The sequence below is a fragment of the Hemiscyllium ocellatum genome, chromosome 35 (assembly GCF_020745735.1).
Source record: "Hemiscyllium ocellatum isolate sHemOce1 chromosome 35, sHemOce1.pat.X.cur, whole genome shotgun sequence".
Taxonomy (NCBI): Eukaryota; Metazoa; Chordata; class Chondrichthyes; order Orectolobiformes; family Hemiscylliidae; genus Hemiscyllium; species Hemiscyllium ocellatum.
Window position 1 is genome coordinate 39,567,243 of NC_083435.1, and position 20,705 is coordinate 39,587,947.

A 20,705-nucleotide genomic window follows, 5' to 3' on the forward strand; every position below is an offset into this window, starting at 1 on the left:
TCCTCAAGCTTTTTGACAGTGATATGTAATGTGGGAATAGCATTCTTCATTCTTGGGGGGATGGGGGTGTGGGAGTGGGAGGCTTTCTGAGTGGGATATATAAAACCTTGGATGTGTCTCACGTGGAACGAAGTGAACACCGTTATGTGTTTCCCATTGTTGGAGTGTAATGACTAAATGACATGGCATGATATCCAAGTCACTTGATATCCAGATCCACTTCAAGTATCAAAAAGGTTATCGTTTTACATTGGTGAGGAGACAGTCCCTGGACAGTCAAACAAAAACATAAACTTTTAATACATTTGCTTTTAGCCCACTCTGACTGTGACAAACCCATTGAATTATTAATTGATTACTTACCCATCTAATCAGGTTAATTATGTGGCAACATGATCAGAGTGGTGCTGGAAAAGCACAGCAGGTCAGGCAGCATCCGAGGAGCAGGAAAATCGACGTTTTGGGCAAAAGCACCTCATCAGAAATTTTGCCCAAAACATCGATTTTCCTGCTCCATAGATGATGCCTGACCTGCTGTGCTTTACCAGCACCACTCTAATCTTGACTTTAATCTCTAGCATCTGCGGTACCCACTTTCGCCTGGCAACATGATCAGTCCACAGACAGCTTTATGTTATCCATGATCATAGGATGTTTACCAGACCCCTTTCAAATCAATTCTCCTTCAGCCTTCACAATACATCTTGTCCAGCCATACTCCAGACTTTGCTCTTTCCCCAGTTATACAGCATACCCCTGCCTATAGAAAGGGGACCTCTTCGATCCACTTTAGTTTAAGTATCCACAAAAATGCAGTTAATTCCCAACATGGCCATCTACTTAAATGTCTTTTTGATACATGGCATGTGGCTACAATTACCTGGGGTCTTCACATCATGTTTGTTCGACATGTCTCTTCTATTCCATAATGAACATCAGAGCAGCCGGGAACGCAGTCCTTGATCAGCATTTTTTAAAAATATATATTTATTAGCAATTTCTTTTAACTTTACAAACATATAAAATTATTGAAAAATACAATCAATAACAAACATCAATACAATAAAAAGAAAACAAACACAAAAACAATACAACTACTGTCTCCTAACTACTAACCTACCGTCTAATACAAACAAACCCTAACACTGTGCAAAGCAACACCAAAAAAATAGAAAAGCAAAAAGAACATAGAATACAGAACAGCTATGCTCGGCACAAAGCTCCCAAACAAAGGAATGGGAGTATTGTATATATACCCATATTAACTCAGGAGACCCCCTCCAGGGCCCAGGGCTTTGACAAATCTAACCATCTTGGTTAAACAAACGCCCTAGTTAAGACAACTGTCAAATCTGTTTCCAAATAACTCAAGTAGGGCTGCTATGTCTTATAAAAATTGTCTGTTGTGTGGTGCACCATGTTTGTAAAAAAGTCCAAGGGAATGTGCTCCATAATTGATTTCTGCCATCCCAGCAAGCCCGGCGGGTTCTCAGACACCCAGTTCATCGGAATATTCTTCCAAGCAGACTATGCAAGAATATTAAATAGTTTCTTCCCATGTCCGTCTAAAGATGGTAAATTCAGTAGACCTAAGATATTGGGTCTACTTTGACGTCAGTCCTCAATACCCTCCCTATCTCTCCCACCACAGCGCTCCAATAAACATGGAGTCTGTGGCATGTCCAGAAGCAATGGGTAAGAGTACTGACATTATTTTATATTTGGGGCACTCTGAAGATACCCCTTTTTTAAACTTCGCCAGACAGATGAGCCCTGTGCAGAACCTTTAACTGCGTAGCGCATGTCCTGTTACAGATTGAGATCTTTCGAGTATTCTCCCATATTTCAGAAGAGATCTCCACTCCCAGCTCTTGCTCCCAGACCTCACATAATCAGTTAATATCCTGCCAGGCCCTGCCACCCAGTAGGCAATAGAGGGCACTAACCGAAAGGGTGCTTGTGGAACATAGCAACAACCTCTCTGTATCAGACTTATAGGGCTTTGTGAAAAGCATAGTCTTCTTCTGGATGAAATCTCTAACCTGAAAAAAACCGAAAAGATCTCTGCTGGGCAACCCGTGTTTGCGGCTCAGTTGCTTAAAAGACATCATAACCTCCCCCTCGAACAAGTCTTCCAAATTAGAAACTCCTCTTGCTCCTATAGTTTGAACCCTGAGTCCATCATCCCTGGTCAGAACCCTGGCATGCCAACTATAGGTGTAAGTGGTGAAGTCTTGGATAAACAACCCTCACTCTGATGCATCGCCCTCCATGCCTTGACTGAACTAATGACAGTGGGGTTCCAGCAATGGTCCATACCTGTCCTCATCTTATCCATGAACAACAGGTTAATAAGAGGGCACTTTGCCTGGGAGGCCTCGATATCCAACCATATTGAGTTTGGATCATTACCTACCCAATCACAGACAAAGGACAGCAGGGAACTCAATTGATACCTTCTGATGTCTGGAAAATCAACTCCTCTCCCTCCTTGAGGCAACTGCAATTTAGTAAGTTTGATGAGGGGCTGCCCACGATGCCAGACAAAGGAACCAAACCACCCCATAAGCTGCCGCAGTGTTGACCTGGGAAACATTATAGGGAGCATACGCATGGGATAAAGCAAATGAGGAAGAACATTCATCTTAATGAAAGATATTCAGCCCAGCCATGATTTTGGAAGAGCCTCCCATCTCTGGAGATCTCGCCTAATATTGTCGAGCAAGTGAGCAAAGTTAGTCCGAAATAACAGATCAAACCTGGGGGTAATAAAAAATGCCTAGGTATTGGAACCCTGCCTGTGACCACTTAAAAGGGAACTTAGGGCCATCTTCAACTTCTGGCATATCTTTAAGGTTCCCCAAAGGCATAGCCTCCAATTTTGCAAAATTAATCTTATATCCTGACATATATACATTGTATCAAATGGGTACGGAGGTCATCTTGTATGCTCTTGATCCCACTTCTGGAGCGGTTATGTGGATGTCCTGAAGAATGGCCTGTGCCATCGGCTCTATCACCAACGTAAACAACGACGGTGAGAGGGGGCAGCCTTGCCGACTACCCCTGCCAATTGTAAAATTCCCAGACCTCACCCGTTGGTGATGGCCGCGGACAGAGAGTGGCGATATAAAACCTCTACCCACCTAGCAAAGACTCCACCCAACCCAAACTGTTCTAAAACATAAAAAAGATATGGCCATCCCACCCTGTCACATGCTTTCTCTGCATCTAAGGAAATCTCCAACCCCTGAATCGATCGTTGTTGACAAGCTTGGACCATATGCAGCAACTTTCTAATATTAGAGGACCTACGGCCCCTTATAAAGCCTGTCTGGTCCTCTTTAGTAATATGGGGCAACACCCTTTCTAATCTCAGCGCCAGGATCTTGGACAGAATCTTGAAGCCTGAATTTAATAGAGAGATGGGCCTGTATGAGGCGCAATCCTCAGGAACCTTTCCCTTCTTAAGAATTAGGGAAATATTAGCTTCTCTCAAAGATGGTGATAGGCGTTCATACATATAGGAGTGATTGTACATCTCCAACATCGGCCCTGACAGAATCCCTATAAACTCCTTATAAAACTCACCCTGAAGACCATCAGGGCCAGGCGCATTCCCACTCTGAAGTTGCCTAGCTGCCTCTTGTATTTCCTGAACTGTCAAGGGGGCATTAAGGAGAGAGGCCTGTTCCAAGGTTACCCCTGGGAGGTCCAGGCTCTTAAAAAAGGTTTCCATTTTAGCCCTCCTGTCCTCACTACCTTCAGACTGATACAATTCAGAGTAAAAGCTCTGAAAAGCCTCATTAATCATTTTAGCATTGTATGTAACGACCCCGGCGCTGCCTCTGATTGCAGTAATGCATTGGGGAGCGTGCTTTTTCCTGGTTAGGTACGGGAAATACTTCCCTAGCCTATCCCCATATTCAAACAGCCTTTGTCTAGCAAAAGCAAGTTCTTTCTTTGCGTTTTGTGTTAATATTGAATTCAAGGCAGCCCAGAGGGCCATGATCCGCTGTAGATTAGTCACCAAAGGCTGTACAAAATGTGCCGCCTTGGCGGCTTTCAACTGTGTCTCAAGTAGATGCTGCTGTTCCTTCTTCTGTCATTTCCGGCTAGCGAATAGGAAATAACTAGTCCCCTAGCAAAGGCCTTAGCAGTCTCCCATAACATAGATGGACTACTAGCTGTGCCTGAATTGATAGTTAAGAAACTCCTTCAAAACGTATTCCACAAAATTGACTTGGCTGAGAATACAATAGGGAGATGAAGGTGAGGGAGAAGGTGATAGGTCAGAGAGGGGGGTGGAGCAGATATATGGGAAAAATGATGGACAGATCAGGAGGGCAGTGCTGAGTTGCAGGCTTGGGACTGGGATAATGTGGGGAGAGAGGAAATGAGGAAACTGGGGAATCCACATCGATCCCATGTGGTTGCAGGGTCCCAAGGTGGAATATAAGGCATTCCTCCTCCAGGCGTCAGGTGGTAAGGGTTTGGAGATAGAGGAGGCCCAGGACCTGCATGTCCTTGGTGGAGTAGGAGGGGGAGTTGAAATGTTACAGCTATACCTGTTTATGTTCTATTGTGTATATTTCACAAGATCCTTCTTGTGTTACCTTAATCTAGTTACTTGGATATACTTCTCCTATAAAGGCAGCTAAATTACTGTAGTTTACAGTTTAAATTCAATGAGATTATGGAAGCTGCTGTTTCAGCTAAAAATCTTCCCCAGTTTATGTTAAATGAGAACCACTTTCAGCCACATACTGCTTCAGCCCTAACACCCAGACCCTCATTCTCTTTCTTCCTGAATGACCATTGTCACTCAACACTTCCCTTACTTTCTTCTTTCTCTCCTCTTCTTCCCCCCACACATACTCACTCTCCCTCCATCTCACAACCCCTCCTCCTCTTTTTCTCTCACTGCCCAGCCCCACATTTCCTCTTGCTCCCCATATTTAGGTCTGAAAGTTGGATCAGTACCCTCAGCTAGTTGTCACTAAACCTCTGGATATCTGACTTAATGTGAACAGAATTCTTTTCAGTACATGGTACATGTTACATGAGTTAACATATACAAAACCAGAAAGCACATCAGTTCTAGCTGGGATGGGAAGGGGACTATTTAGTTATATTCAATAAAAAGAGGGTTTTCAAAATTAAATAGTTACAAACCAAGAAAAAAAGTATCTTTAACTCCAAGGTGCTTAAGCTCTGTGCAAAAGAGAACTGTTTCCACCACTCTCTCTCTCTCTTTGCAACTCATAGAAAAGTTTAGTTTGGGTTTAATTTTCCTCCAATCACAGACTCTGTCACTCCAGCCCTTGCTGCTCCTCCAATCACAGACTCTGTCACTCCAGCCCTTGCTGCTCCTCCAATCACAGACTCTGTCACTCCAGCCCTTGCTGCTCCTCCAATCACAGATGTTGGTTTTAACCAATGTCGATAACATGGATACCTTCTGATACTTCAAAAGTGAGTTTCCTGCCACAACACTGTATTTTGAATCCTGAACCCGTATCAAGCTTTAAAAAACCCCAAATCCCACCGGTTCCAGTTCTGTCACACTCCACGGCAACCACTGACCATCTGAAAAACCTTGGTATTGATATCCCCCTCCCTCAAGTCATTGAGCTTTAGTGCAACCTCCTCTCACTGGATGAACTGTGCCTGGAGAGCTCCCTGTAAATCCAGGTCCTGCTGCCAACACCCCAATCAATGACATTAAAGTCAGTGGTACATGAGAGTATGAGTGACTGAGGTAGAAGAGTCTTGATCCTGATCTGGGTGTGTGAATGACCTGGGTTAATACAAGTTAGCTGATCTGTTCATGGTTTTCTTTCTTCAAATGTTCTCCTTCTTTCCTTTAAATCTGTTTTTATCACTCTTCCCTTCAAAATTGAAAATTTGGTGCTTTCTATCTTTGTGAACTAAGCTCTGATCACCACCCTTCCTGTGTTTCTCTCCAAAGTTCCAGAACTAGTTGTCATCTCCCAAACCCTGGTCAGGGACACAAGGTCAGTCAAATGGTGTCTCATTAGGTGAGGTGAGAGACCAACAGGGACATCTGTGGAGGAGTGAGGGATCAGTCACCCAAGTAACATAACCAATCTTCAAAGGACACTGTCCAAGCACAGGTACAAAGTAATGCTCTTCTAGTGACCCTCTCTTCTGCACTTTCTGATCTCATCCCTGCCTTGGATGCTGTGAGTCTTCCTCTTCTGATCTGCTGTCAAACACACACAGGGTACACATCCCACACTGATGTTGTCAGTTTAAAACCATCCAACGATGAAGAATGCTATTCCCACATGAGAAAGCTCTGTCAGACATTTACCAGGGCAACTAAGACAGCAGCTGCAACAGATTTGATTTGATTTATTGTTGTCACGTGTTCTAAGATTTAGAGAAAGTAATTGTTTTGTGTGCTCTACAGGCAGATCCTACCGAAGAAAGTTCATCAGGAAGCGGAACAGAGTCCAAAATCCAGTGTTACAGCCGCAGAAAAGGTGCAGAAAGAGAGATCAACATTAACATTTGAGAGGTCTGTTCAGAGATCTGATTGCAAATACATTCTGTTTTGTTGAAAAATCATAATCTGCAGGCAGTCAGTACAAGCATTCAATCCATGTGACATTTTGTAAATTCCTCCTTTGGAAACCGAACTAGTCTGGCTCAAGATTGGGATACAGACAGACTCTAACCTCACACCTTTAACGCATTGTCTGAGCAGAGATGTCACCTTTTTTTATAAAACCTTAAGTTATCTTGAGAACGCCCCTGGAAAGAAGTTCTTGGATTTGCATATTAATGAACCGAAACTGGCAACCCAGTCTAAAAGCTACGAGACTTAACAGCAATCTAGGTTTGTTCAATATACTGTTTCAGTTGCATGACACTGAGATCTTTTGCTGTAAATTCTGTGTCTTATGATCCTGTCCCACCAGTTACCTGATGAAGGAGCAGTACTCCGAAAGCTAGTATTTCCAAATAAACCTATTGGACTAAAACCTGGTGTTGTGTGATATTTAACTTTGTCCACCACAGTCTAACACTGGCACCTCCACATTAGAAGTTTGACAACAGTCAGCAATCTGTTTGTACATGTATTCAAAGTTTTATATCTTCTACCCAAAGGAAGAGTGTGGAGACGAGTATATGCAGGGGCCATTGATTATTTAGATTGCTTTCCAGAGGCAGCAGGAAGTACAGATAAAGTTAATGGATGAGAAACTGTTTGCATGTTTGACTGGGTTGTGTTCACTTGTTTCTGCAGTTTCTTGCAGTTTTGGGAAGTGCAGTCGCCACAGTATGACGTGATGCATCTACAAAAAAAATTAAGCATCTTTGTGGACATACCGAATGTTTTTAGTCTTCTGAAGAAATTGTTGTTTTTCCTTGACTGTCGTGACAGATTGTTGGTGATCATCATTCCCAGGAACTTGACACTCTATGACCATTTTCACCTCAGCACCATTGATGTGGACAGGTCATGAGATGTACAGCATGGAAACAGACCCTTCGGTCCAACCTGTCCATGCCGACCAGATATCCCAACCCAATCTAGTCCCACCTGCCAGCAGCCGGCCCATATCCCTCCAAACCCTTCCTATTCATATACCCATCCAAATGCCTTTTAAATGTTGCAATTGTATCAGCCTCCACCACTTCCTCTGGCAGCTCATTCCATACATGTACCACTGTCTGTGTGAAAATATTGTCCCTTAGGTCTCTTTTATGTCTTTCCCCTCTCACCCTAAACCTATGCCCTCTAGTTCGGGACTCACCGACCACAGGGAAAAGACTTTGCCTATTTATCCTATCCATGCTCCTCATAATTTTGTAAACCTCAATAAGGTCACCCCTCAGCCTCCAACGCTCCAGGGAAAACAGCCCCAGCCTGTTCAGCCTCTCCCTATAGCTCAAATCCTCCAACCCTGGCAATATCCTTGTACATCTTTTCTGAACTCTATCACGTTTCACATTTTTCCAATAGGAAGGAGACCAGAATTGCACGCAATATTCCAACAGTGGCCTATCAAAGTCCTATACAGCCGCAACATGACCTCCCAACTCCTGTACTCAGAACTCTGACCAATAAAAGAAATCACACCAAATGTCTTCTTCACTATCCCATCTACCTGCAACTCTACTTTCAAGGACGTATGAACCTGCATTCCAAGGTCTCTTTGTTCAGCAACACTCCCTAGGACCTTACCATTAAGTGTATAAGTCCTGCTAAGATTTGCTTTCCCAAAATTCAGCACCTCGCATTTATCCGAATTAAACTCCATCTGCCACTTCTCAGCCCTTTGGTCCATCTGGTCAAGATCCTATTTTAATCTGAGGTAACCCTCTTCGCTGTGCACTATACCTCCAATTTTGGTGTCATCTGCAAACTTATTAACTGTACAGTTGTGCTCTCCAATCTGCTTCCAGAAGATAGAAAACATTTTACTCAGATGGGACAATGACAAGTTTAAATCCCCACCTGATCTGCTGCTCAAAGTCACCTCCATTTCCCCGGTCAGTTTCCCAAGTTTCAGGAAACTCATGTTGCTCCAGAAATATTTGTATTGACTGTGAGAGACGTCAATCAGAGAGCCCACCCACTCTGCCCATTGTCTCCTCTTCCTCTTCCAGAGCTGGTTCACTTCCTATAGGGACTGAAAACCAAGTGAGGAGATGGTGAGTGAAGGAGCAGCTTTTATACAAATTGTATCCCATAATATCCACACCAATCTTCAGGCAGTCTGACTATCCTGTGGGTAATCAGGGGTGGAAATGTCCCTTATGCTGTGTGAGAAGATCCAGCTGAGAGAGCTGTTTACTCGGTGCTTTGTGCTGAACTGTGTGACTGGAGCTGTGTGTTGGATATTGAGTGTGTTTATTGGAAGCATTTCCCTCTGATTTCCAGACTGAGATTTGTTGATGGATCATTCCTGAATATGAGAAGGTGAGGTGTAATTATGTGGGAGATGTAGACTGTCTGAGGATTCTTACTGATTTCCTGGCGTTGAGTTCCCTGTGTGTTGGGAGCTGGTTATTATCCTGTGAACTGGAATTAATTCAGTCCCTCTGAGGGAATGTTGCCCTGTCAGAGGGGAGCTACTGAGAGAATGTTGCCTCTTTGGCAGACTGTACACAAGAACAGGAATCAGCCATTTAGTGTCTCAAGTGTGTCCTACATTCACTGAGATCACAGCGCATCTGTAAAAGAACCTTATATACTTGCTGTTTCCCCAAATCCCCTCAAGCCTTTAGTGAACAGAAATCTAAGATTTAATATTACCAATCAATTTAGCATTGATTGTCAAATTCCAAGCATCTCCCACCCTTTGTGTGCCAGTGTTTTCCAGGGGCGGGGTTTGCAGGTCCACCTGGAGGTATAAGAAGGCCGATTTTCAGTTTCCTGACACCAGGTTAAACATTTGCTGTTTTCTCATGAGGGTCAGACTTTGTAACTGCTATCTTGGGGACCAGTTTGACATTTATTAACATGTCATGAATACTCCTTAGTTCCCCAGGACAGTGGGATTTTTGGCTGATCTTTTCAGAAGCCTGGCGACACAAAGGAGGTACATATCCAGTGGTGGAGAATGCATCCTCCGAGCTCTGGTGACTACACCTTCACACATGCGGTTCCTTCAGAAGAAAGCTGTATGTTAATGCGAAGTCTCGGTGTCACAGGTGAAGTGCCTTTGTGTCGGTCAGCCTTGTGACAATTCGGTCACTTACAGTCTGGCTTGTTGTTGTTTAACGGTATTTACTATAAAGCCTGCCAGGGCCTTCCTGATGCCAACAAACCCCTCGGGGACAGGCAAGTGGGGCTGACCACAAACAACCATCCTTTCCCCATGCAATAGTTTGTTCAGAAACTATCAGGGGTGTACGTTCTCCTATTTGTAATGAAAGGTCAGTGACCTTTGATGTTTTTAAGTGCGAACCTTCGTGTTGACGTGTGGAAAGCGTTGAAGTGTGAAGTTTAAAGGTAGATTTGCGAGGGGCAGTACCACTGTGGTGCCAGGAGCGTTCCATTGCTAACTATATGGACAGCAGACAAGGTATCTGATGGAGGTGCCAGACACAAACCTCCTCTGCACTGACAATCTAACTCGCTTTTATAGGGGCATGAAGTATTGAGTAGGCAAGAGCCTGTATCCTGGTGGAGTGTAGCACTTTGATTTGTCCCCATGCGGCACTGGAGCTGCAGCCACCCATATCAAGACTCATTGCCATCCACAGTGAATCCTCGTCTCTCGTGGACAGCCTTCAGGAAGACCACATCTTTGCCCTCTCTCTGTTGTCTTCAGGGACTGTTAGGGCTGATGAGCAGAGAGACAGAGAGAGGTGGGAGCCATCAGTGTGTATTTTAAACAGGGCCCAGAAAGTCCGAGTGAGGCAGACCATTCTTAAGCCGATTGTTGCAATTTAATATTTATCTGTTTCTGAATATTGGGCTAAGCAGATGTTAGACATAACCAAGCCTAGCCCAATCAGAGGGCCCTTCCACTGTTCACCTGGTTCCCTGCTTAATCACAGAATTGAAAATTCCCTTCCACATTTCATTCCTGATTGGTCTGTCTCTAAGTTTTAGACAGTGTTCTTGTCCTAGACTTCTCAACCACTGAAAATAATTTCAGGACTGTCTGCACCACCCTCTCCCAGTCACCAGCACTGTCTGCACCACCCTCTCCCAGTGACCAGCGCTGTCTGCACCACCCTCTCCCAGTGACCAGCGCTGTCTGCACCGTCCTCTCCCAGTCACCAGCGCTGTCTGCACCGCCCTCTCCCAGTGACCAGTGCTGTCTGCACCGCCCTCTCCCAGTGACCAGCGCTGTCTGCACCGCCCTCTCCCAGTGACCAGCGCTGTCTGCACAGCCCTCTCCCAATCACCAGCACTGTCTGCACTGCCCTCTCCCAGTGACCAGCGCTGTCTGCACCGCCTTCTCCCAGTGACCAGCGCTGTCTGCACCGCCCTCTCCCAGTCACCAGCGCTGTCTGCACTGCCTTCTCCCAGTCACCAGCGCTGTCTGCACTGCCTTCTCCCAGTGACCAGCGCTGTCTGCACCGTCCTCTCCCAGTGACCAGCGCTGTCTGCACCATCCTCTCCCAGTGACCAGCGCTGTCTGCACCACCCTCTCCCAGTGACCAGCGCTGTCTGCACCGCTCTCTCCCAGTGACCAGCGCTGTCTGCACTGCCCTCTCCCAGTGACCAGCGCTGTCTGCACAGCCCTCTCCCAGTGACCAGCGCTGTCTGCACAGCCCTCTCCCAGTGACCAGCGCTGTCTGCACCGCCCTGTCCCAGCGACCAGCGCTGTCTGCACTGCCCTATCCCAGTGACCAGCGCTGTCTGCACCGCCTTCTCCCAGTGACCAGCGCTGTCTGCACAGCCCTCTCCCAGCGACCAGCACTGTCTGCACTGCCCTCTCCCAGTGACCAGTGCTGTCTGCACTGTCCTCTCCCAGTGACCAGCGCTGTCTGCACAGCCCTCTCCCAGTGACCAGCGCTGTCTGCTCAGCCCTCTCCCAGCGACCAGCACTGTCTGCACTGCCCTCTCCCAGTGACCAGCGCTGTCTGCACTGTCCTCTCCCAGTGACCAGCGCTGTCTGCACAGCCCTCTCCCAGTGACCAGCGCTGTCTGCACAGCCCTCTCCCAGCGACCAGCACTGTCTGCACTGCCCTCTCCCAGTGACCAGCGCTGTCTGCACTGTCCTCTCCCAGTGACCAGCACTGTCTGCACTGCCCTCTCCCAGTGAGCAGCAATTGTCTATACCACTCTATCCCAGTGATCACCGTTGTCTACACTACAATCTCCATTTCCTGTTGACCAGGACCTTCTGCACCTCTAGGCTTCCCCTCCATCCCTCACCTGGACTAGCCATACAGTGGCCACAAGACAGAGACGTGAAATCCTTCAGCAAATAATTCTCCTCCTGACTCTCCAAAGCCTGTCCACAAGGCATTAGTCAGGAGTGTGATGGAATACTCCCCACTTGCCAGGTTGTGTACAGCCCCACCAACACACAAGGAGCTTGGCACCATCCAAGACCAAGCATCTACTTGATTGGCACCACATGCACAAGCATCCACTCTCTCCACCATCGACACTCAATCACAGCAGTGTGTATTATCTCCAAGATGCACTGCAGAAATTCATCAAACATCCTTAGATAGCACCTTTGAAAGCCACGACTACTTCCATCTGGAAGGACAAAGTCAATAGATGTATGGGAACACCACCACCTGTAAGTTCCTCTCCAAGCCACTCACCATCCTGACTTGGAAATATATCTCCATTCCTTCACTGTCACTGTGACAAAATCCTGGAGTTCTCTCCCTCAGTCCACAAATTGCACTGGCTCAAGAGGATTGCTCACCACCATCCCTCCAGGGTAATAAATGTTGGTTCAGCCAGTACTACCCATCCCCTCCTGTTATATTTTAAAGTAAACACAGGGATCCATCCTTTCAGCAAATTAGGAGAGAGAGCTGATGGAAATCACGTGTCTCTTTCCTATTTTACAGAAGGATTGTACCGTACTAGACCAGAGAAGGATAGACATCAAAGATGGAACCTGCCCATCACCCCAGGAAATGTTGCCATCAGCCAGTCCCTTCCCAGCATTGCTGAACACACAGAAGGATGGGTGAAACCATCATTTGGAAATTGGTCGAGTCAGAGGAGCTTTGACACATCATCAAATCTGAAACTAGTCAGTGCTGTGGGCCTTCCATCAGAACCAATCTCTCTGAAGGTTGGGCTGTGGGTGATGGGTCAGGGTGAGTGGCTCCAAGTGTGGTGAGAGTTTCAATCATTCACCGAGGCTTGTGAACCATTGACTCATTCCTGCGGGGGGGAGGCTGCTTACACTGCATCTGTTGTAGATCTGTTAACATAAGGGTAGCTTCATGGAAGAGAATCCCTTCAAGTGTGAAGTCTGCAACCGAACCTTTGCACAGCCATCAACGCTTGTGAATCACCGCCGCATTCACACTGGGGAGAAGCCGTTTAAGTGTGAGCTGTGCAACCGAGCCTTTGCACAGTCATCGACACTTGTAAATCACCGGCGTATTCACACGGGAGAGAAACCATTCAAATGTGAGGTGTGCAACCAAACATTTGCAAAGTCATCCACACTAGTGAATCACCGCCGCATCCATACTGGTGAGAGGCCATTTTCATGTGCTTTCTGTAACAAAACATTCTCGCAGCCATCAAACCTCCGTGTACACCAACACATTCATACACAAGAGAAACCATTCACATGCGATGTATGTGATAAATCATTTTCAATGTTAGCGAATCTCCGTGTGCACCAACGCATTCACACCGGGGAGAAACCGTTCACATGTAAAATATGCATCAAATCATTTTTGAATTCGGTACATCTCCGGGTACACCAACGTACACACACAGGGGAGAAACCATTCACGTGCAAGGTATGTGAGAAATCATTCTCACAATCATCAAGCCTTCGTGTACATCAACGTATTCACACGGGAGAGAAACCATTTACATGTGAGGTGTGTGACAAATCATTCTCCCAGTCATCACACTTCCTCGTGCACCAGCGCATTCACACAGGGGAGAAGCCATTCACATGTCAGATATGCAGCAAATCATTCTGTGACTCATCAAAACTCCTGCTCCATCAGAGGATTCACACGGGGGAGAAACCATTCACATGTGAGGTGTGTGAGAAATCATTCTCATCATCATCCACACTGCGTGTACACCAACGCATTCACACAGGGGAAAAACCGTTCACATGTGATGTATGCAACAAATCGTTCTCAGATTCATCAACTCTCCGCAAACACCAACGCACTCACACAGGGGAGAAACCCTTCAAATGCGAAGTTTGCAACAAATCATTCTCGAGGTCATCAAAGCTCCTGCTTCATCAGAGAATCCATACAGGGGAGAAACCCTTCACATGTGAGGTGTGTGAGAAATCTTTTTCAGAGTCATCGAAACTCCTGCTGCATCAGAGGATTCACACAGGGGAGAAACCATTCAGGTGTGAGGCTTGTGACAAATCGTTCTCCCAGTCATCGATCCTCCGTGTTCACCAACGTATCCACACAGGGGAGAGACCATTTGTATGTGAGATATGTGACAAATCTTTCTCACAGTCCTCAGCCCTGTACACACATCAGTGCATCCACACGGGGGAGAAACCATTCGCGTGCGAGGTGTGTGACAAATCATTCTCACGGTCATCGAACCTCCTGCTCCATCAGAGGATCCACACAGGGAAGTAACTCTTTAACTGTGAACCTTTTGTCATGTCTTTGACTGTCTGGGTCACCACAGGATTCAGATACAGGAAGAACACTCTTCAGTTGCAACATTTCTGACAAGGCTTTCACACAGTCAGTGGATGTTTCAGCCAATCAATACACTCAAAGAGGGATGTGAGTTCTGTATTACATACTTGACACAGTTGTTGGACCTCCTAATACATCAGTGAACTCATATGAGGACTGCTGACAAAGTTCTTCACAGAGTGTCCTCATAAGTGTTTCCCTGTACCCAGTCTCACTGTGCAGGATGTTCAGTGGGACTGAGACACAGAACAAGAAGCAGCTTTCACTCCCATCAAACAACTAGTGATGACATCACCAGTGCTGAGGGATGATGATGTAACAATGGAGTCACCCTGCAGTGTGATGTCAGTGAAACAGGACTTGGAGTAACCCCCAGGCAGTGAGGACAGCCCGCTGTGTTTGTATCCAGAGGGTTTACACAAACTGAACAACACTGTACACAGACATTGAGAAACAGAGATTGGATATGTTTTTGCTTCTGAAGGAAGTTGACAATTGCTGAAAAAGAATGCTTGTTTTAAAGCTACCCATCTTGAACCCATCACGATAATTTGCAAGATATTCAAAACAGAAAAAAACATTTATACTGTATGATAGAAGAGTAGTGATTGGCAGAGAATTGTCATGAAGAATACACCGGCTAATGACTGACAGTTAATTGCAGAGCTTTGTTTATATTTTAAATCAGGCAGACGAATTCTGGTGGGTCAAGGCATTGTCCTGAGAAAATTAGGTGTGGCTAACAGCAGCTCTTGGATAACATGCAGACACCAGATGAATAACCAACAACTTGCACATCTACCAGAAGAAGAGTTGAACACTTCAGAGATTAAACACACAATGTGTGTGTAGGGACAGAAATAATTGTAACAGACAAGAGAGAACAAGTAGTGTTTTTTGCAATATTTTGGCTTGCTATACTATTGTGACCTCTGATGTCATTATATTTAAATACAGGTCTCAGGGCAGTAGCCATTTTACACACCATATGGAAAGCTCCAATTACTTCTGAAAAGCAGATCAAGGTTTAAACTTGGTTTTGTCCCATCTGAATAAAATCTCACTTATTGCAGCTGCTGTCTCAGTTTCCCTGGTAAATGTTTGACAGAGATTTCCAGTGTGGGAATAGCATCCTTCATCCTTGGAGTGTTTCAAACTGATAGCATCCAAGGCAGTGAATAGGATGGTCACAAGAACAGGAGGGAGGGGGGCATGAGCAATTATTTCTCCTCCTCCTCTTACACCTTCTTATCTATCCCTTTTCAATACCCTTCCTGCCTTCTCTCTCTGTTCTTTCCACCTGTTTCCTACGCTCCTTGCTTTTCAGTCTCTTCCTCCATCGCTCCTCTGTTATTATAAAGGTGTGAGGGATAGACAATTATGACCAACTGTGACATTTTAAACTCGTATCATAAATGGAAAACATCAGAAACTCTCTGCAGCATTATTGAGGTAATAATATCGTTCTGGCTATATTAAAGTATTTTAACTATTTCTCTTGTTTATGTAACGTAACAGAAATAAAGAGAACATCCAAAAACCAAACGTAATTTGAGGAGCCACCTCAAAACAGGGGCAGTCAACAGAAACTCACCACTCTCATTATTCCCATTCGGGCCTGTAGTCATTTCTGTGGTTCCTAGTTGATGTTTCATAAACCAGTGTTAAAGATTACAATAATGTAATTTACATTTGTCAAAATGTACATCTGAAACTCCTGATATGATCAATTTCAGGCCATGTACACTGATAAAGCTCACAGAGGCTGGTGTAAACTTTAACCTGCAACTGATGTGCTTGTGGCTATTGCATATTTGCCAAAGAATTTTACAAACCAAGTGGTCAAAACAAAAATCTGTGAGTCCAATGGCAGCAGTTTTATTTAAGGTTGGTACATGATCTCAGACGCTTCATGTGGAGATATCTACAAGATAATTTTTTAAGATTTTAGATATATTTTAACCCCCTCTATAGTTTATAGTCTGTGTAATTCTTGGTCATAATAATTAGTGCGCTAATTTTTTTTAGTGCTTTAATCTGGTTTTTGCATTTAGATATCAATGATTGACAGCTATCTAGAATCCCATGGGTGGGAAATGGACAAAAGGATGGTTGAAGAGAGGAAGACAGCAATGAATAAAATCTACAATGGACATCCTTGTGATCTCTGTTTAGTGGACAAGAGTCAAAAGATGTGTTTTTCTTCTCCTAACAACTGCAAGAACTTATTATTTTCCAACTGAGCCTGACAAACTGAGAACTGAGAGTATTTACTTCTAAGAAGGCCTTGGATAATAAATGCCCAAGTTGTTTGTTCCAACTAAAGATAGAAGTCTGATTAATCTACACAAACTGGTTTCATATGGGAGAAAGCTACAAGCTGGGCAGGGGCAAAAGTGAACATATTTGCCTGACAACAACTGCAGATCAGAGGGGATTGGATAATTATTTGTACCAGTATTTCTGACATCCCAAAAGAAGTATAAGCATCACAGAGGGAGACATATTTTCTTGGAGAAACTACATTATATATCAGATTTAAAACATTGACAAATTACACCCTTGTTTTGCATTGTTGTGTAAGCAGAGGAAGACCAGAGTCTAGAAGTGGACAGTCCAAGTAAAAGATTAAGTGTCTACAATTCCTTCAATTTTGTACAATGTGGCTGTGTTGAATAACTGGTGGTCAGGAGCAAGGACTGTTTGTACCAGGACCTCAGAGTGACCTGCTGTCAGCTTTAATCCATGTTTATAGAATAATCCAGATAGAGATGGACTTGAACCCACATCCTTGTTCTGAGTGAGAGGTTTGTGGGTTCAAATCCGAATCCACAACTTGAGCACAAAAAGTCCCGACTGACACTCCAGTGCAGGACTGAGAGATAGAAGAGATTAGAGATAGGGAGGAGCAAGGCCAGGGAGGGATTTGAAAGCAAGTTCAAAGTCCTCACTAAAACTAACACTGTGCTTTCCTGGGAAGAGTAGACTGTTCCTCAAATTTTATTCCTGTCACACTGATTGAACAGTGTCTGAACTATGGAACTTTCCTGAGTGAATGAAAGCAGAATGGTCCATCAGCAGCACTGACTGAAGACAATCCCTTAATGTTATGAACCAGACCAAATTCCCTCAAAATATTAAGAAGATAGCTTAGACGCTAAGCAATTTTTTCTTAATCTAAAGACAAGCGCCAGGCGTTGCATTTTGGATACAATTCAGGTGGTCAAACGATCAGTTTTAAAGTAAAATACACTTTATTCACACATTACAGTTAAAAGACAACAAAGGAAAGAAGAAATTGGAATATTTAAATCTATTGGAAAACCTAACAGAATAATAGATTATTGAACTCCTAAACAGTAACTGTTCGAATATAGTAATATCCCATAGGACATAGAACAATACAGCACAGAATAGGCCCTTCGGCCCACGATGTTGTGCCGAACATTTGTCCTAGCTTAATTGTCCACGTACCTATCCAATTGCCGCTTAAAGGTCACCAATGATTCTGACTCTGCCACTCCCACAGGCAGCGCATTCCATGCCCCCACCACTCTCTGGGTAAAGAACCCACCCCTGACATCCCCCCATACCTTCCAGCCTTCACCTTCAATTTATGTCCCCTTTTAACACTCTGTTATACCCAGGGAAAAAGTCTCTGACTGTCTACTCTATCTATTCCCCTGATCATCTTATAAACCTCTATCAAGTCACCCCTCATCCTTCGCTGAGAAAAGGCCTAGCACTCTCAACCTATCCTCATACGACCTATTCTCCATTCCAGGCAACATCCTGGTAAATCTCCTCTGCACCCTCTCCAAAGCTTCCACATCTTTCCTAAAATGAGGTGACCAGAACTGCACACAGTACTCCAAATGTGGCCTTACCAAAGTCCTGTACAGCTGCAACATCACCTCACGACTCTTGAATTCTATCCCTCTGCTAATGAACGCTAATACACCATAGACCTTCTTACAAGCTCTATCCACCTGAGTGGCAACTTTCAAAGATCTATGTACATAGACCCCAAGATCCCTCTGTTCCTCCACCTGACTAAGAACCCTACCGTTAACCCTGTATTCCGCATTCTTATTTGTTCTTCCAAAATGGACAACCTCACACTTGGCAGGGTTGAACTCCATCTGCCACTCCCCAGCTCAGCTCTGCATCATATCTAAGTCCCTTCGCAGCCAACAACAACTCTCCTCACTATCCACAACTCCACCAATCTTTGTATCATCTGCAAATTTACTGACCCACCCTTCGACTCTCTCTTCCAAGTCATTAATAAAAATTACAAACAGCAGAGGACCCAGAACTGATCCCTGCGGAACTCCACTTGTAACTGGGCTCCAGGCTGAATATTTACCATCTACCACCACTCTTTGACTTCGACCTGTGAGCCAGTTCTCTATCCAACAGGCCAAATTTCCCACTATCCCATGCCTCCTGACTTTCTGCATAAGCCTACCATGGGGAACCTTATCAAATACCTTACTAAAATCCATGTACACTACATCCACTGCTCTACCCTCATCCACATGCTTGGTCACCTCCTCAAAGAATTCAATTAGACTTGTAAGGCAAGACCTACCCTTCACAAATCCGTGCTGGCTGTCCCTAATCAAGCAGTGTCTTTCCAGATACTCATAAATCCTATCCCTCAGTACCCTTTCCATTACTTTGCCTACCACAGAAGTAAGACTAACTGGCCTGTAATTCCCAGGGTTATCCCTATTCCCTTTTTTGAACAGGGGCACAACATTTACCACTCTCCAGTCCCCTGGTACCACCCCCATTGACAGTGAAGACGAAAAGATCATTGCCAACAGCTCTGAAATTTCCTCTCTTGCTTCCCACATAATCCTAGGATATATCCCGTCAGGCCCGGGGGGACTTGTCTATCCTCAAGTTTTTCAAAATGCCCAACACATCTTCCTTCCTAACAAGTATCTCCTCTAGCTTACCAGTCCGTTTCATACTCTCCTCTTCAACAATACGGTCCCTCTCATTTGTAAATTCTAAAGAAAAGTACTCATTCAAGACCTCTCCTATCTCTTCCGACTCAATACACAATCTCCCACTACTGTCCTTGATCTGACCTACCTTCGTTCTTGTCATTTTCATGTTTTTCACATACGCATAAAAGCCTTGGGGTTATCCTTGATCCTATCCGCCAAAGATTTTTCATGCCCTCTCTTAGCTCTCCTAATCCCTTTCTTCAGCTCCCTCCTGGCTATCCTGTATCCCTCCAACGCTCTGTCTGAACCTTGTCTCCTCAACCTTATGTAAGCCTCCTTCTTCCTCTTTACTAGACATTCAACCTCCCTCGTCAACCAAGGTTCCCTCACACGACCATCTCTTTCCTGTCTGACAGGTACATACGTATCAAGGACACTTTGTATCTGTTCCTTGAAAAAGTTCCACATTTCAACGACATCCTTCCCTAACAGCCTGTGCTCCCAACTTATGCTCTTCAGATCCTGTCTTGCAGCATCGTATTTACCCTTCCCCCAATTGTAAACCTACCCTGTTGCACGCACCTATCTCTCTCCATAACCAAGGTGAAAGTCACAGAATTATGGTCACCATCACCAAAATGCTCACCCACTAATAAGTCCATCACTTGTCCCAGTTCGTTACCGAGTACCAAATCCAATATGGCCTCCCCTCTGGTCGGACAATCTACATACTGAGTTAGAAAAGCTTCCTGGACACATTGCACAAACACCGCCCCGAAAATCTACTTGATCTAAACAGCTTCCAATCAATATTTGGGAAGTTGAAATCGCCCATGATTACTACCCTTTTTTACCACCCTCCCTAATCTTACTGAAACATCTGTAACCAGGAACCTCCAACAACCATTCCTGTCCCTCTTCTATCCATGTGATGGCCAAGTACCGATCCACGCCTTAAGTTCACCCACCTTATTTCTGATACTGCTTGCGTTGAAGTATCCACACTTGAACCCATCACTGTGTCCACATAAACACACCCTTGCAGCAGGAAGAGAACCCCAGCTTTTAGCTGCCTCAGAGAGAGGGAAAACAGCTTCCACATCCAGTTTCAAGACCCCCCCCAACCACGACTGACGGTTAAAACTAAAAACCCCTGGTTCTGTGGGAGCTTGACCCCGCCCATTGTATTTCTATTGTTCCAACTTAAAAATAACCCAAGGCCCACAAGCAGTTTACTTATGTGCTTTGGAGCAACCTCTCTTTATTTTTTTTTAAAAACTGGACAAGAAAAACCTCTTAACTCCATAGTATTGTCACAGTTAAGATGTCCATTCCAGCTGACATTAGAGACGACACCTTTCACAGCTTCAGGAACCCAGACACAAAGACAACACTGACACCTGCAGTTCA

At 44.8% G+C, this 20,705-nt stretch overlaps 2 protein-coding genes across 3 annotated transcripts in view; one reads left to right on the plus strand and one right to left on the minus strand.

Moving 5' to 3' along the window:
* Nucleotides 1–20,705, minus strand: part of LOC132832644 (zinc finger protein 271-like) — a 64,467-nt gene that overhangs the window by 19,782 nt on the left and 23,980 nt on the right. The window lies entirely within an intron of this gene.
* Nucleotides 8,656–15,406, plus strand: LOC132832988 (zinc finger protein 271-like). Of its 2 annotated transcripts, none has more exons than XM_060851250.1 (2): nt 8,656–8,688; nt 12,529–15,406. In XM_060851250.1, the coding sequence occupies exon 2, from the start codon at nt 12,913–12,915 to the stop codon at nt 14,266–14,268; it is 1,356 nt and encodes a 451-aa protein (XP_060707233.1). In that variant the 5' UTR covers nt 8,656–8,688; nt 12,529–12,912; the 3' UTR covers nt 14,269–15,406. The 2 variants fall into 2 exon arrangements, with proteins under 2 accessions (XP_060707233.1, XP_060707234.1); XM_060851251.1 differs by lacking the exon at nt 8,656–8,688 and adding an exon at nt 9,520–9,578.

Coding starts and splice junctions, on each gene's coding strand:
- LOC132832988 (XM_060851250.1), top strand. CDS start 12,913: ATGGAAGAGAATCCCTTCAAGTGTGAAGTCTGCAACCGAACCTTTGCA.